At 37.1% G+C, this 14286-nt stretch overlaps 2 protein-coding genes across 4 annotated transcripts; both read left to right on the top strand.

Moving 5' to 3' along the window:
* The first annotated feature begins 1377 nt into the window (after positions 1 to 1377).
* Positions 1378 to 6471, top strand: LOC126604252 (probable protein phosphatase 2C 12). Of its 3 annotated transcripts, none has more exons than XM_050271431.1 (10): positions 1378 to 1564; positions 1862 to 2198; positions 2719 to 2890; positions 3798 to 3951; positions 4032 to 4095; positions 4307 to 4414; positions 4691 to 4816; positions 4993 to 5231; positions 5444 to 5646; positions 5762 to 6471. In XM_050271431.1, the coding sequence occupies exons 2-10, from the start codon at positions 1998 to 2000 to the stop codon at positions 5785 to 5787; spliced, it is 1293 nt and encodes a 430-aa protein (XP_050127388.1). In that variant the 5' UTR covers positions 1378 to 1564; positions 1862 to 1997; the 3' UTR covers positions 5788 to 6471. The 3 variants fall into 3 exon arrangements, with proteins under 3 accessions (XP_050127388.1, XP_050127387.1, XP_050127386.1); XM_050271430.1 differs by having other exon boundaries at positions 1378 to 1578; XM_050271429.1 differs by having other exon boundaries at positions 1378 to 1693.
* A 5164-nt stretch (positions 6472 to 11635) lies between these two features.
* On the top strand, positions 11636 to 13018 carry LOC126605921 (BRI1 kinase inhibitor 1-like). The gene has a single exon (XM_050273374.1). The coding sequence runs from the start codon at positions 11895 to 11897 to the stop codon at positions 12864 to 12866; it is 972 nt and encodes a 323-aa protein (XP_050129331.1). The 5' UTR covers positions 11636 to 11894; the 3' UTR covers positions 12867 to 13018.
* The last annotated feature ends 1268 nt before the right edge of the window (positions 13019 to 14286 follow it).

Here is a 14286-nt window from a genome sequence, read left to right as displayed (position 1 = left end):
CGGGACAAGGCGGTTAGGTTTTTTCCAAGCGAAAATGGTGCTACAGATAAATGTTCCTGTGGGGTCCCCCAAGGCCCAATGGGTCCCACACTTGATCACAATCTTTGAACTACGTGACATCAACGTCGTGTTATGATGAATCATTAACATTGATCTGAAACAAAAAAATGTTTATCATTATGTCTAAACTTTGTGTGGATACTTAAAGGTGAAAAAAATAGACAAAATTTGCCTAGTCAAATTGAAGCCTAGCCGCCTTGTGAGGTCAAACTAGCCTCAGTGCTAGTTTTGAGAGGGCGGGATCCATTATAACAAAAAAAAATATCGATAAGTACATAATTTTTTTTGAATTGTTAGATTTTGCATCTGGCTTTAAGCTCTTGCTTGACACGTTAACTCGAAATTTGTATTCTCTTAGGATGACGCCTGGTTTGATTGGAGGCTTGAGAATAAGTTTGTGATAATTGTACTTTTTTTTTCTTTGAATGATATGAAGACATAAATTTAAACTTAAGATCTCAAGTTTACAAGCACCTTGCATATCATCTATGTGGTTGGTAAACACATTTTGAGATGTGATACTTGTTACATGATTATGAACTCATCGTGAAAGAATAATCTAATGGTCTTTCGTCTAGTTAAGAATATGCTTTTAGCTACTTACGAAAGCATTTACACATATCTTGTCTACTTTACCATTATTGGAAATTTAACGAATCTCATGCAAGTATAATATACTAGAAATGAACCACATTACTTCCTAAACCAAGTATCGGCATAAGACAAGATAATAATTCATGATTTCATTGTTAGATGACTTCTTCAGCGAATCAAATGCCACTTAAATCCAAAACTAGTAACAAGTAAATGAAAAAATGATTAATTATGGTAACCGGCTAAAACGGTCATTGTGTAAAAATTTGATCTTGTGAATTGTGATTAGTGTTGTGTGAAGGGTTTATTTTCTTGACCGAGTCCTCGTCGAGTTTTTGAGTCTCCTTTGCTAAAAAGAAAAATAAAATAGAAATAAAACAAATCGCATAGTTTGTCTTACTTGGTCGACTTCAGATTCCTCACACTCAAGGGCCCCACCGGAGCCCACCCTCCCCAATGGGCCCACACAGAACTAGAGAGCGAGAGACAGAGAGATCCACGAAGAAGTCGCGAAGCAAATCCTTTTCTCTCTTGACTCTAGCGCGGCACACAAGTCAAACGGCGCGTCAAAGACGCGGCTCGGAGCGCCGAATTTAAGAAACGGCGCCATTTCCTGCCACGTCAGCGTCAGTAAATATTTATTAATTAATATTTTCTCTGTAATTTTATTTTTCTTATTTTTATTTCATTTATTTTTGTTTTTGTTAAAAGAAGAAAGGAAAGGAGAAGAACAGCTTCATTTCATTTGTGCTTTTTCATCTCATTATTCGCTCTCTCGAAAGAGAATGGAATTTCCGCAGTGCGCCGGTATCCGCGTTTCTCGATCACAGCAACCCGCCACCGCCGTCGTTTCCGTCGCGCCTCGCTCTCGTCTCCTTCGCGCGTAATCGTCATTGCTGTTTGCTAATCGGTCCCTCTCTTCCTGTAATTTTTCTCCTCATTTTCTTGGATTCGTGTTCATATCCGCATTGCGGTTTCTTTGCATTTGTTCATAAATTTTACAGCTTTTGAGACGGTGAAAATCGTCCGATTCGTTTTTGTGAGTGCCGTTTCGTTTGAAGATCTCGGTGATTTGTTGCTGTTTTAGCTGCTGATATTGACGATTTTTTTTTTGGAAAGGATTTGGATTTGTGATTAGATTTGAGAATGCTCGAAACGGTGCGTTTGATTGACGCGCCTATGTGCTGGTTTTTGTTTTGTTTTGCAGGATTTGGATTGAGAATCGGCGATGGAGGAATAGAGGTAGGAGGAGGAGGGGAGAGAGAGAGAGAGAGAGAGAGAGAGAGAGAGAGAGAGAGAGAGAGAAAGAAGCTGTGTGTGGAGGTGTTTGACTTTGGGGAACAATGTCCACTAAGAGCGAAAATCATCAAACTGTTCCGCTTTCGGTGCTGCTCAAGCGTGAATTGGCCAATGAGAAGATTGAGAGACCGGAGATTATACACGGTCAGGCGAGTCAGAGCAAGAAAGGAGAGGATTTCACGTTGGTAAAGACGGAATGTCAAAGAATTGTGGGAGATGGAGTTTCTACGTATTCAGTTTTCGGGGTATTTTTCTTTCATTGTTTGTTTCCTTTTGTTTCCTGATTGTTTCCTGATTGTCTACCATTTGTATTGACGAAATGTAGAAATAGCTAACTTTGATGTTCATCAAATTGGTAAACTTTTTGACCAAATGGATGCTTAAAAATGTGGATCACCTAGTTTAGGTGTGTGGTTGTTCATGATTTCCTTCTTTGTGTTTTGATATGTGATCTTTTGGTGTTTACGATGCACAATATTTACATAAACTAAATGTATCTGAGTATGTAGTTGATTGCTGTGATGATTTGACTAGCCATGTGCGATGTGGTGGTTGTGCTGGGAATTTCAAACTTGTGCCCATGTTTGATAAACAACCAAGTTCTTTTAAGCCATTTTATGGATTATGTAGATTATAAACATTGTCGGTCCTTTTTGCTCCTACCTAATCTAGGGAACTCGGTTTTATTTATTTTTCAAATTTTATCAAGACTGGAAAAACCATTATTGAAGCCTTGATATATTCTTACTGGACTATGTCTTGCAGCTATTTGACGGGCATAATGGGTCAGCAGCCGCTATTTACTCCAAGGAGAATCTTCTAACTAATGTTTTGGCTGCTATCCCTTCAGATCTAAATAGAGATGAATGGGTAGCAGCATTGCCAAGGGCTTTTGTAGCAGGCTTCGTCAAAACAGACAAAGAATTCCAAGAGAGATGTATGGATGATTTTAATCTGTTTTTAATTTTAGCTCTTGCTCTACCTTAATATCGACCAACACTAAATGGTATTTCCTTCAGTAAAATTCCTATCATAAATCTTGATGTGTGGGTATTTTTGTTTAGTTTGAAACTGGATTACCTTTGTAACCTATGCATGCTATTGAAACTAGAGTTAATAAGTAGCTGGTTCGGTGCTGTCTTGGTCATAAGGGGAGATACATAATAATATCCCTTGTTAGAGAAAGCATCTCAAATCCACACCGTTTATGAAATTGCTCATATATCCAACTTATACTGCATGTTAATCATACTTTGGTTTATATAAGATTATAAGTTAACTGTATGCCTATTGCTACTTTTTTCCTTATAATTGTTAAACAGTTAACTGGACTGTAGAGTTTGCCTGAGTTCACCCAAAATTATTCAAGCTGAGAATTTAGTGTCCTAGCTTTATGGTTTATACTCCATTTACTCACACCTATATAAGTTCCTTTTGGTTTGAGAGCTCTGTCTTCTGTTGACTTGCAAACATATCATTGTCTAATCGTACTTGTTTGTGGGAAGCATATCTCCAGTTATAGAGCCACTCAATCCCCACGTATATTTTTCACTTTCTTAGCCTAACTTACCCTAACATAAACTCCCAAAACATGCACATGCAATGTACATGAGATCCTTAAAAAATGTATGTATATATTTTTCTTCTTGTTTATGTGTTATCAAAATGTTTTCGTCCATTTTGGAGGCATGCATGCTTAAGGATATCAACGAATAAGTTAATTGTTGTATTTGAGGGTTACCAGTTGTACATTTGGTTTTGTAATTTTTATGAGTTTTAGTATAATAGTTAATTTATTGTTTTGTTGTGTGCATGATTTCATGCATTTTATTGCCATCTTTCAGCTCAAACGTCAGGAACAACTGTCACGTTTGTGATTATAGAAGGATGGGTCATATCTGTTGCATCTGTCGGCGATTCTCGTTGCATAGTTGAACCTGCTGAAGGTGGAGTTTACTATTTATCAGCAGATCATAGGCTTGAAATCAATGAAGAGGAGTAAGTTCTCTGTATAATATATTTTATGACTCACTTAACTATCTGTAACCTATATTAACCCTCCAACTAAATTTTAATAGGAGACAGCGTATCACCTCAAGTGGGGGCGAAGTTGGTCGGCTTAATACTGGTGGTGGGGCAGAGGTAACTTTTCTTCATGCCTTACTTAAGCGTATTGTTCACGAAGTTTTCTGTACAAGCACAAATTAAGATCTTAAGAAAGGCATATTAATTCCTGGTGGATGAGACAAGTGTGCCTAAGGATAGGTTGAATATATGTAGGACCCTGATGTTGATAAGATTAATCTTGAAAATGCACAGACAAACTAATTTAGATATATTTTTGTCCTTCTAGATCGGTCCTTTGAGGTGTTGGCCTGGTGGCTTGTGTCTATCACGATCCATTGGTGATATGGACGTGGGGGAGTTCATTGTTCCTGTTCCTTATGTAAAGCAAATCAAGGTTTGTTTCTAGTCTTGTTATATTTTACAATGTTTAGTGCCCTTGTTTTGATTTCCATGTGCATGATTCCCTCTTATATTGTGATGCCAAAAGATTCAGCAGACATTCATAGAAGCAACTACTGTATTACTTTGAACCTTTGAAATAATTACCCGTATATTATTATGATTTGTTGAAATAACCACCTGTTTCTTTTCATTGTTGAAACTACAATATTCTTTCGGGCTTCATTTGATATGATTGTCTTACACAAAATGTTGTACTTTTTTCCCATAGTTGTCAACCGCAGGTGGCAGACTTATCATATCAAGTGATGGTGTCTGGGATGCTTTGTCTGCAGAAGAAGCCCTTGATTGTTGCCGTGGGATGCCACCGGACGCTGCAGCTGCACAAATTGTAAAGGTATGATAGCAGCTATAAATTTCACTTTTCTGTAAATAATGGTAGATTTTTTTATATATTCCATAGCTTTGGCGCCTTGACCCATGCTTTAGATGCTTTGCCAGAACTATTGTGCTGGGAGGAATCTTGCTTTCTTACTTCAGTACTATGTTTTAAACTTTTTGTTCTATTTCCAGGATGCTGTAGGGCATAAGGGACTTCGGGATGATACAACCTGCATTGTGATCGATATTTTACCACAAGAGAAGCCACAAGCTTCGTTACCCCAACCAAAGAGGCAGGGAAAAGGAGTGTTGTTTAAATCCATGTTTAAGAAAAAATCATCTGAATCATCTTCTAGTGTTGAAAAAGAATATATTGAGCCAGATGAGGTGGAGGAGTTATTTGAGGAAGGTTCTGCTTCGCTTTCTGAAAGGTTTGTGCTTAAGAAACATCTTCATAGAGTGTAGTCTAAACTTTATTTTGATCTTTGCGTCAGGCGTCATGTGAAGTGTTGTATTTTTGTTTGGAAGTTTTGTTAACACTTGAACTTTCTATCGTGGAGTTGTTTCATTTCAGTATGACTTTGTCTGGTGGGGGTTTATGTTGATATACTGGCTTCTGATAGGATTATTGTGTGGAATGCAGGTTAGATACAAAATACCCGCTCTGCAACATGTTCAAATTGTTTATGTGTGCAGTTTGTCAAGTAGAAATTAAACCAGGAGAGGGTATTTCGATACACGCTGGATCATCGAACCCAGGAAAATTGCGACCTTGGGATGGCCCCTTCCTCTGCTCGAGTTGCCAAGGGAAAAAAGAGGCTATGGAGGGGAAGAGACCATCAGGAAGTATGACAAACTTTCCCCCGTCTCTTTCAATTTTTATGATATTTTATTCATTTATTTTTGTTGTTTTTCAAATTTATGGCACATCCTCTAATTTATTTTGGTTTGTTTCTTTCAGGAAGACATGATAGCGATAGTGATTAGCCAACCTTCCTCAGCATTATTTTCATTCGAGAGCACTAACAAAATTACTTTGAGGTTGTTGATGAATGGGAAGGTGGGGCATCTATTGATGCTATTTCCCTTCAATATCTCACGGGGATTTACAAGAACAAGATCTGTTTTGGCACTCAACTTAGAAACCCTATCTGAATCCATCTCATGTTCTCATGTTTCAAGTCGGAAGATCCCAGATAGAGCTGCATGCTTTCTTTAAGATCCCTTTCTTTGACTTCAGAACCACGTAAACAGCCGTGCTAAAGCTGGAAGGGCAAGCATAAATATGCATCGGAGGTAACTTTCTCTCTGGATCCAGACCCTTCTATTTTACAGAGCTAACTTTGAGTCAAAACACTCTTCGGTGTAATATTATTATATAGGTGAACTTGATGTTGAGACCTCAGACAGATTCCTTACACAATAGGGGAAAATTGACGATGAATTTTTATTTTTCCTTGCCTTACGAAAGATGTCTTTTCATTCTTTTCTACTGATGTCTCCTTTCCCTCTTTGTAAATTCCCTGGTTTCCAGCCATTGTTTTTCAAATGGCCAAAAGGGTTGCTGTAATTGTAATTTATAAATGAACCAAAAGGGGAATCATTTGATAGGTTTTTTTTTCTTGGATTCGCGATGTGCACTTGAATCTACTGAATTATTTTGTTCATCAATTTCATTTGCTATCAAGTTCGGTTGTTTGGAGGAGTCGTCGTCATTTGGTAGTGTAGTGTCCTTGAGCACGGCTGTGCTCGTCATTAATCCGCTTTACAAGTTTTTCGTACCGAGGGTCTCAATCCCTCTCTTTCGTGTTGTTTTGAGGTTAAGGCTGGCAGCAAGTAGCAGGGACCATTTGGCCGGTTGGTTTAAAGGAGCCAAATTACATGTGAGCTTTGCCAGTTTGTTGATTGGAGTTTCTATTTTCATGTCTTGTTTTGATTTGCTAATACATGTTATGTGAGGATGATTATTATTTTTTTTTTTGTTTAAATGCACAACTAACTTTCAGTAGAGATTCTAATATAGAACTGGTTGTAAATCCCCGTATTAGTAACTCTTTCTTTACGTAAAATGTGATGCAACTGGTTGCACCTCACAAAGATGTATCCTTTTTGTGTGTGAGATAGGACTATAGTCCAGCCCTATTTTGGATACATTAGGGTATAAACTCTTCGAGATAAATGGTTGGTCTGTATTTTAGCAGAAAATCTTAAGCGTAACTGTTTGTATATAATTAGTAATAAAGAAAATATTCTTGGGCCTTCAACTTATTAGTTGTACGTGCAAATAGCGCCCAAAGAAATAATTTAACAATTTATCATTGACTATTTTTGGCGTGAACGTACCATCTTCGTTAATTTTCTTTAAAGAAAAAACATTACATGTTGCACACAAGGGACCTTTTTTGTGACAACTTGAGCTAAGAAATGGAAGCTCGTCGGCACAATAGAATTGGTTGACTTTATTTGACTGTTGTGCTCACGATCCTTGAAACTTCTGAGATTGAACCTGTTTTTGCCGGTTTGGTTTGGCTCGAAAAATTGAACCAAACCGGACTATTTGGTAGGGTCTGCCAGCTCACCGTTTAATTTGCGCCCTAATGTACAAAACCTCACACGCTGGCGTTTGTTTGGTAGTTGTCACCTTTTGCTTCTCGATGGCTTTAGGGTTTCCTTTGACCTGGTAATCCTCTGAAAACAGTAGAAAGAATAAGAATATGAGTGGCTACTGGCTAAAGCAAAAAGGAAGAAGGGCAAACTTTACAGACTCTCTATTCAGATATCCCCTATGGAGTGAGTGCGAAATCTTTGTTTTATGCCATGTTTTCTTCTTCCTCTCTCTCTCAACTGGTCCATTTTTGCAATGTACATGTAACACGATCGGATAACATTATTATTCAACTCAAATTGTAATAAGTAGTCATGTTTACTTATAAGGAATGGGAATTAAAATCATTTCTATTCTTCAGTTCCCTAATTTTACTAAAATAGAGGAATGAAAACCAATTTAGTTCTAAACTTTCCCTTATGTTTACTAACATGAAGGTACCGTTTGGTAAGCATACGGGACGGAACAGGACGGGACGGGATGGAACGGAACATGACGGAACAGATGATGTAAATATTGAAAAAGATAAAGAGAAATTTTGTCATAAAATGTTATAAATTTGTGTTCCACGGATGTGGAATAGGTCGTTCCAGGAGGAAGAGGTGGAACGAAAAATTAGCCAAATTTTGTCCCATGGGACAACCCGTTCCACAATTTTTAGGCGCACCAAACGTGGGACGGAACGGCTCATCCCGTTCTGTCCCGTCCTGTCCCACGTACCAAACGGTACTGAAGGGAATCAAAATCAGATCAACTAGACTTTTCCTATTTCTAAGTTCTCTCGTTCCTTTCTTATTCCATTTCTGTTAAATAAACATGTCATAGATTTGTCTTTTAATAGAGTGTACTAAGAATCAAGACATATATGTGAACTACATCATTCACATTTACTATAAAACGTGAAATAATAAACCACGTTGCTTGTATTCTTGGTATTTAGAAAAATTCCTCCTTTGAAGTAAGTATAATCTTATCCTTTAGAGAAATGAGAAATTAGAATATGAGAATTTGAATGGTGTAAGAAGTGGCCAAGATGGGTTGAGTTAGTCGACCACATCCACAATAATTGGTACATGATTGAGATGTTGAGCTTAACCATACGAACAAAATTCCTCTACTATGGATGATGCCTCATGGACCACTGCGTGCACGTGTGTTTGGGTCTACCATCACTCACACACCTAACTTTACTATTTTGTTTTTCACCCACAAAATTTGCCACCCCGTTATTTAGTTGCATATTCATCACCCCTCTCATGTATTAGGGTTGCTCACATCATCATATGATAAAGGACATACTTTTTGTCTCCTTTTACACATTTATTTGTTTATTTGTATTGGTTGAGATTGATTTAATCTAAAGCAGTTTGCGTAAATTATTTTTTTTTTTTAAAAAAAAAAAAAAAAAAAAAACCTTCTTACAAAGAAGTCCTTGTTGTATACAATTAATCAACTATCATACACACCGTGTGTATTTGATCATAAATAGTCGCATGACTCATAAAGTGCATTGTCGATGAGTCATGTGAATCTGTTCATTGTATGACATGTCATGAGAGACTGGTTGTATACAACCAATAAAATAACACACAATGTGCGATTTTAAACAATCATGTATTTATTTCTTTCGTTATGTAACTTTACAACATGTGTTTGTCTCATCATTTGACACGTGACAAGAGAAAAAAAACCGTTGTTTATACAATTAGTGATAAAGAAATTAAGACCATTCTAATTAGCTTGTCACACGTTCATGTGGGAAAACCTTACTCCGAAAACAATTCTTATACACAAACATCTTATATAATCATCATTTTGATAATAAAAAATTGGATGCAAATATGCAACTAGTTATATGCAATTGAACTTTTATCTCTTATCACGTGATCGAGCAACGACTGCAAAAAGTTTTCTCCACCCTTCACGTGGTGATTCACGTGATCTTTTGTTGTGGTAAGGTGACTGCACACAATAATTTTTCTTCCCCAGGACCTCCTCCGATGTCATGCATCAAATGTTTCAAAACTGATTGATGGGTGAACCATATGAATCCAATCTTGGTTTTCATGGTTAATCTTATGACAAAATATCATGATATGGGCCCTTCTCTCTCCGACGTTGAATCATCAATCATTTGCATTTAATTATTTTAGGCATTTTACACAGATGTATATATTACATACAAAGACCACGGACCACGGTTGTGTTCTGTCTCCCTACGCAACTTGTGTTAGACAATGGGATCGTTTTACAGAGATTAGGATATGAAGATATCTCAGTATCAACGGGAAGTAGACAACTTTGACTTAGATGATCAAGATATGACCCCGTGAGGTTTAAGATTTGAGAATCACAATCGTCGAGAAGATAGTTTGAAATCCAAGCTTCACGTTGCTCAATAGAAAAAGAGAGGTGTTCTTAGTTTTATTTTTTTTATTTTTTAATACAAAGGAATATATTGCACAAGGAGAAAGTCGTAACAAATTTACTTATTTGAAAAGAAAAAATTGTGGACCAAGAAAGTGAGGAATATGAAAGAAAATAAGAGAGAATGAGAATTGGATTCCTCTAATCAATTTAAGTCTTGAATTTTCCAGTATAGATTACAAATTATAATGTGAGAGTTATTGCCACATCATTTTTAACTTCGTACATGAGAAGTAAAAAATCAGAATAAGTTTCTAAATTTTTAACTCTAAAGTATATAACATGCAAATTATGTGACTTAATTTAACGGAAAATTGTATAGAATAACTTCAAATCTAATACTAGGGATGTAATTGTTAGATTTTAATTAGTTTAAGAACTGATTTTCAAAAATAAAAAAAAAATGTTCAAGAACCTAAATAATTCAGAGACTAAATCTGCACATTGATCTAATTTTAATACCCAAATATTAGTAAACACATTAAGTCATCCCTTCAGTCAAAGACTAGTGGCATGCGAACGCAAATAGCTTTCGTTCATGCATGGTGGAGCAGTGATGCTTTAGGATTCCAATGTATTGGATCCAAGGATATAATGAACTGAATGAACCATTGTCATCTCATTCTTGAGTGAGCCTTATACTAACATGTTTATACCAAGATTCTAGAGTTGTACATTACAAATAAGTGAGGTTGCATTAGGTTACGTTTTGCCTAGTCCTCAAGTTCATTCCAAAGAACGTCTAAGAAAACTTGAGGGAGGGTAAAAAGAGAAGCGTCCGTGGAGAATATCTGATGTGCCCCTCAAACACTTTTGCGTTTAATTGAAGCTTGCTAGTGGAGTCAGACATCGTGGCTCCTTGTCCCTTCACACGCCGATATTGTTTCAATGTAAATACCTGCACAGTCTAGTAAATACTAAAATTCCATAATTGTATTCTTAAACGAGTTAGTTATTTAAAATTAACATTAGGTTTATTTTGATTTATAACTTTCCTTACTTATTTTGTATATGAAGTCGACAAATGATGAGTTAATTTCACGTTACAGCATGTAATCCAAATTGTCTTTAATTCATGACTTCCCAATCTCATTTCTAAAATAAATAAATAATCATGCCATTCGTAGATCCGGTGTTTTGCTTGGTTTGAAATCTTATCTTCTCGATCAAAAGGCCTTCAACTCCCACGAGTGCCATCTGACATCACACACAACATACATAGATTATAGATATACTAGAAATCTGAAACAGTACAGACACCTTCCCCAACGTCGTTGTAGTGGTGCATATAGTAAAAGCGAAAGGCAGGAGCAAATAAGTGCCTTTGGTTTATATAACTCAAAGATTCTCTTGATAATACGGGGCAGTAATAAACCCTAGCCAGCTAGGGTTTTGCATTTTTACTGTGTACCGTGTACGGTGTACGTGAGAGAGAAAACATGAGAGGACGAGGGAGGACCAGTCCTCACTGGCAAAACAGTTAAATACAAGGACTTATACCCAAAACAAAGTGTTGCCTCGCCATTCTCCTCTCCTTTTTTAGAGCAAGTTTGGATCTTTCTGATTCTGATCCTCATTTCGCAAATCCTTCTCAGTAGCTGTTAGATTTCGACAAGGACCCACCAACCCATAGAAATACAGCTAAATTTATCATCTCATCCCATTCTATTATATATAATGGAAAATGCTTGGTTACTTCTCAGAAAGGAATCGTAGCTCGATTCAGCGAATCACTGTTTAATAATAATATTAAACGAAAAATTTATACACAGATGTTAGACTGTGACAGGATTCTTAGTGAAGTATTTTCCATCCATAACCATTATTCATAAAAAAAGAATTAATAATGCATGGAAATATGGATTATTCTGCATAAAAGACAATGGAAGCCCAACTATTTCTCTCTCCCGTCTCCTCTCTCTCCACTGCTTCCTGATCTTCTTATCTCTCCCCCCAAAGGTTTGGTAGTATTCAAAGAACCAAACTCTTTTAGAGAAAAAAAAAAATCAGAAATTGGGGGTTTTGATCCTTGTTTCAAATTTTCAACAAAATCATTTGAGTTATGGCCACGCATCAGCTGGAAAAAACCAGAGAAATGGCTCTAGACACCTTCAGCAGGCATGAAGAAGAAAGGCTAAAACCGTTGCCAAAAACTGCCCCTGCCTCACCACCTTCATCTTCCTCCTCCCCCTCCCATGAATTCTCCTTCACTCTCTCGCTCCACACTTCTTCTTCCACATCAAACCCTAATCACCAATCCAAATCCAAAACCACCACCCCACCTTCTTTCGCCATTGATTTGTCCCCCGCAGACGAAATATTCTTCCACGGCCACCTCCTTCCTCTCCAGTTTCTCTCTCACCTGCCCGTCTCTCCTCGCTCCTCCACCAACTCGCTCGACAGCTTCACCCTCCCCATCAAAGGGCCGCTAGAAGATCAAAAACCAACCAGAGAAACCGCTACCACCTATGCCGAAAACTGCATTCGAAACCGAAACATCCTAAACAACAAGAACAACAGCTGCAGCAGCATTGACAAGAGAATCCCACGTCAGGGAAGCAAACACGAGACCAGGGGAAGAACAAAGTCCAAGTCCTTTTCGATTTTCGGGCTTCCCAGACGGCGAAAAGATTGTGAAAATGGTGAAAAGGAGGAGAACAAGGAGATGAAGAACAAGAGGAAGGTGAAGTTTGATATTAGTCATATACTGAAGAGGTACGTGAGAATGTTGAGGCCGCTGTTGTTGTTTAGAGGGAGGAGAGAGAAGGGGCAGTTCCGGCCGCAACCCTATTCGTTTTCAGGGAATTTGAGCATGTTAAACAAGCATGAGTTGAGAGGTGGGAGGGGGGAGTTTTCGGCTCCGGCATCGATAAGGACGTCTCCAACGAATAGCGGGCATCTTGTTGCAACTGCAGCTACAAATGTTCCTTGTTCTACAAGTGACAGCACCATGGAAGAGTTGCAGGCTGCAATTCAAGCTGCAATTGCTCACTGCAAGAACTCCAATGCCACAGAAGAGAAGCCCAAATGTTGAAGAAAATTAGATAGCTAGAGCCTAGGAAGGTAAAAATCAGGGGAAATTTTATATTCGTATTTTATTTGTTATTTGCATATATATATATATACTAGCATATATGATGATGGTGTATGTATTAAATGAGTTAAACAATTTTGTTCAGTAGATTACTCCATCTGCATTCAAATGGGTTGAGGATCCAAACATGACCAATTTATGAAAGTAGATGCATTTTTTTTTTGTTACACAAGTAGACTCGTTTTTCAGGGCACGCTGATTTTCAAGCTCTTATTTTTGTCTCTTGAATTTTTTTTTTTAATTCAACCTAAAGACTGAAAAAATGAATGTAGCAAGAGAAAAAGGGAGTTTAAAAATCATTTCCCTCTTTAGTATTTATCTCTAGGAAGGTTCTTGTGACCAACTAATTTTTTCATGTAACGTACATAGTTAACTGCGGTCTAAAGTTTCCATCAAGATCTCCATTTTCCAAAGGTCTAGAAAAACTATAAAACTATGAGAGTATAAAATCATCACACAAAGAATACACACATGAGAATGAAATTTTTTCATGTTTTTAGTTGTATAAAATTAGATATCTATATATCTCTATCATCACGTGATGAAAGAAACAAGTACAAAGTTTTATACAATTGGTGGCACTAAATTTACCCACACAAGCATGTCATGAAAAGAAACAATTGAACTTTAATGAGTTCCTAGTCCCTACAAAACGAGGTACTGAGAAAAAACTAGAACCTTTACCTATCAAAAGCGTAAGGGGCTGTAAAAAAGAGGTGGTGGTACCAACAGAACATAATGTGATTGTGGGTCAAATGGGGTTGACAGCCACAGGATTTAGAAAAAAGAAAGCAAATTCACAAGTACAATTATCATTCGAGTTAACAATAATGCACAAGGTATCACAAATCAAAACACATATGAGCAAATCAGATGGCTCTAATTGAATCAATCATACTTTGTGATTAAAGATATGGTGCAGAAGTGATTGAATGATTCATTACTTTTTGTGGTTTCATCTTTTATGTTTGTTATAGTGTCACATAGCATTCACAATCCCACCAAACCCAAAAAAAACCACCCAATTCCTTGAATGTGCATGTCTTTTGTTCCTTTTAATCATTTAAGGGTGCAAAAAGAGAAAGGGGGCTCCCAAAAAAAACCCTTTTTCTTCCAATTGGAAGTTACACTCCTAAAACACTAGGGATAGTGCCTTGTGTGTCGGTGCTCACTATGACTGAAGATCGTTGGTCTTAACTACTAGAGAAACTTCCATAAAACATGTTGCACATCTTCTCTCTGTATCTCTCTTTTTCACACGACATGTGATAAGAGAGATAAAGAAAATGAGTATATACAATGTATGATAGGAAGCTTTTATCCTCAGCTTTGCATATATATATATATATATATATATATA

Source organism: Malus sylvestris, chromosome 15 (genome assembly GCF_916048215.2).
Source record: "Malus sylvestris chromosome 15, drMalSylv7.2, whole genome shotgun sequence".
NCBI lineage: Eukaryota > Viridiplantae > Streptophyta > Magnoliopsida > Rosales > Rosaceae > Malus > Malus sylvestris.
Note: the sequence above shows the minus strand (reverse complement) of the source record. Positions and strands in the feature narration are given on the sequence as shown.

Excerpts from the sequence above, each read along its gene's own strand:
- LOC126604252 (XM_050271431.1), top strand. The coding sequence starts at position 1,998 with ATGTCCACTAAGAGCGAAAATCATCAAACTGTTCCGCTTTCGGTGCTG. Across the intron at positions 2,891-3,797 it reads CAAAGAATTCCAAGAGAGAT|CTCAAACGTCAGGAACAACT; the intron begins GTATGGATGATT and ends GCCATCTTTCAG. Across the intron at positions 5,647-5,761 it reads GGGGAAGAGACCATCAGGAA|GAAGACATGATAGCGATAGT; the intron begins GTATGACAAACT and ends TGTTTCTTTCAG.
- LOC126605921 (XM_050273374.1), top strand. The coding sequence starts at position 11,895 with ATGGCCACGCATCAGCTGGAAAAAACCAGAGAAATGGCTCTAGACACC.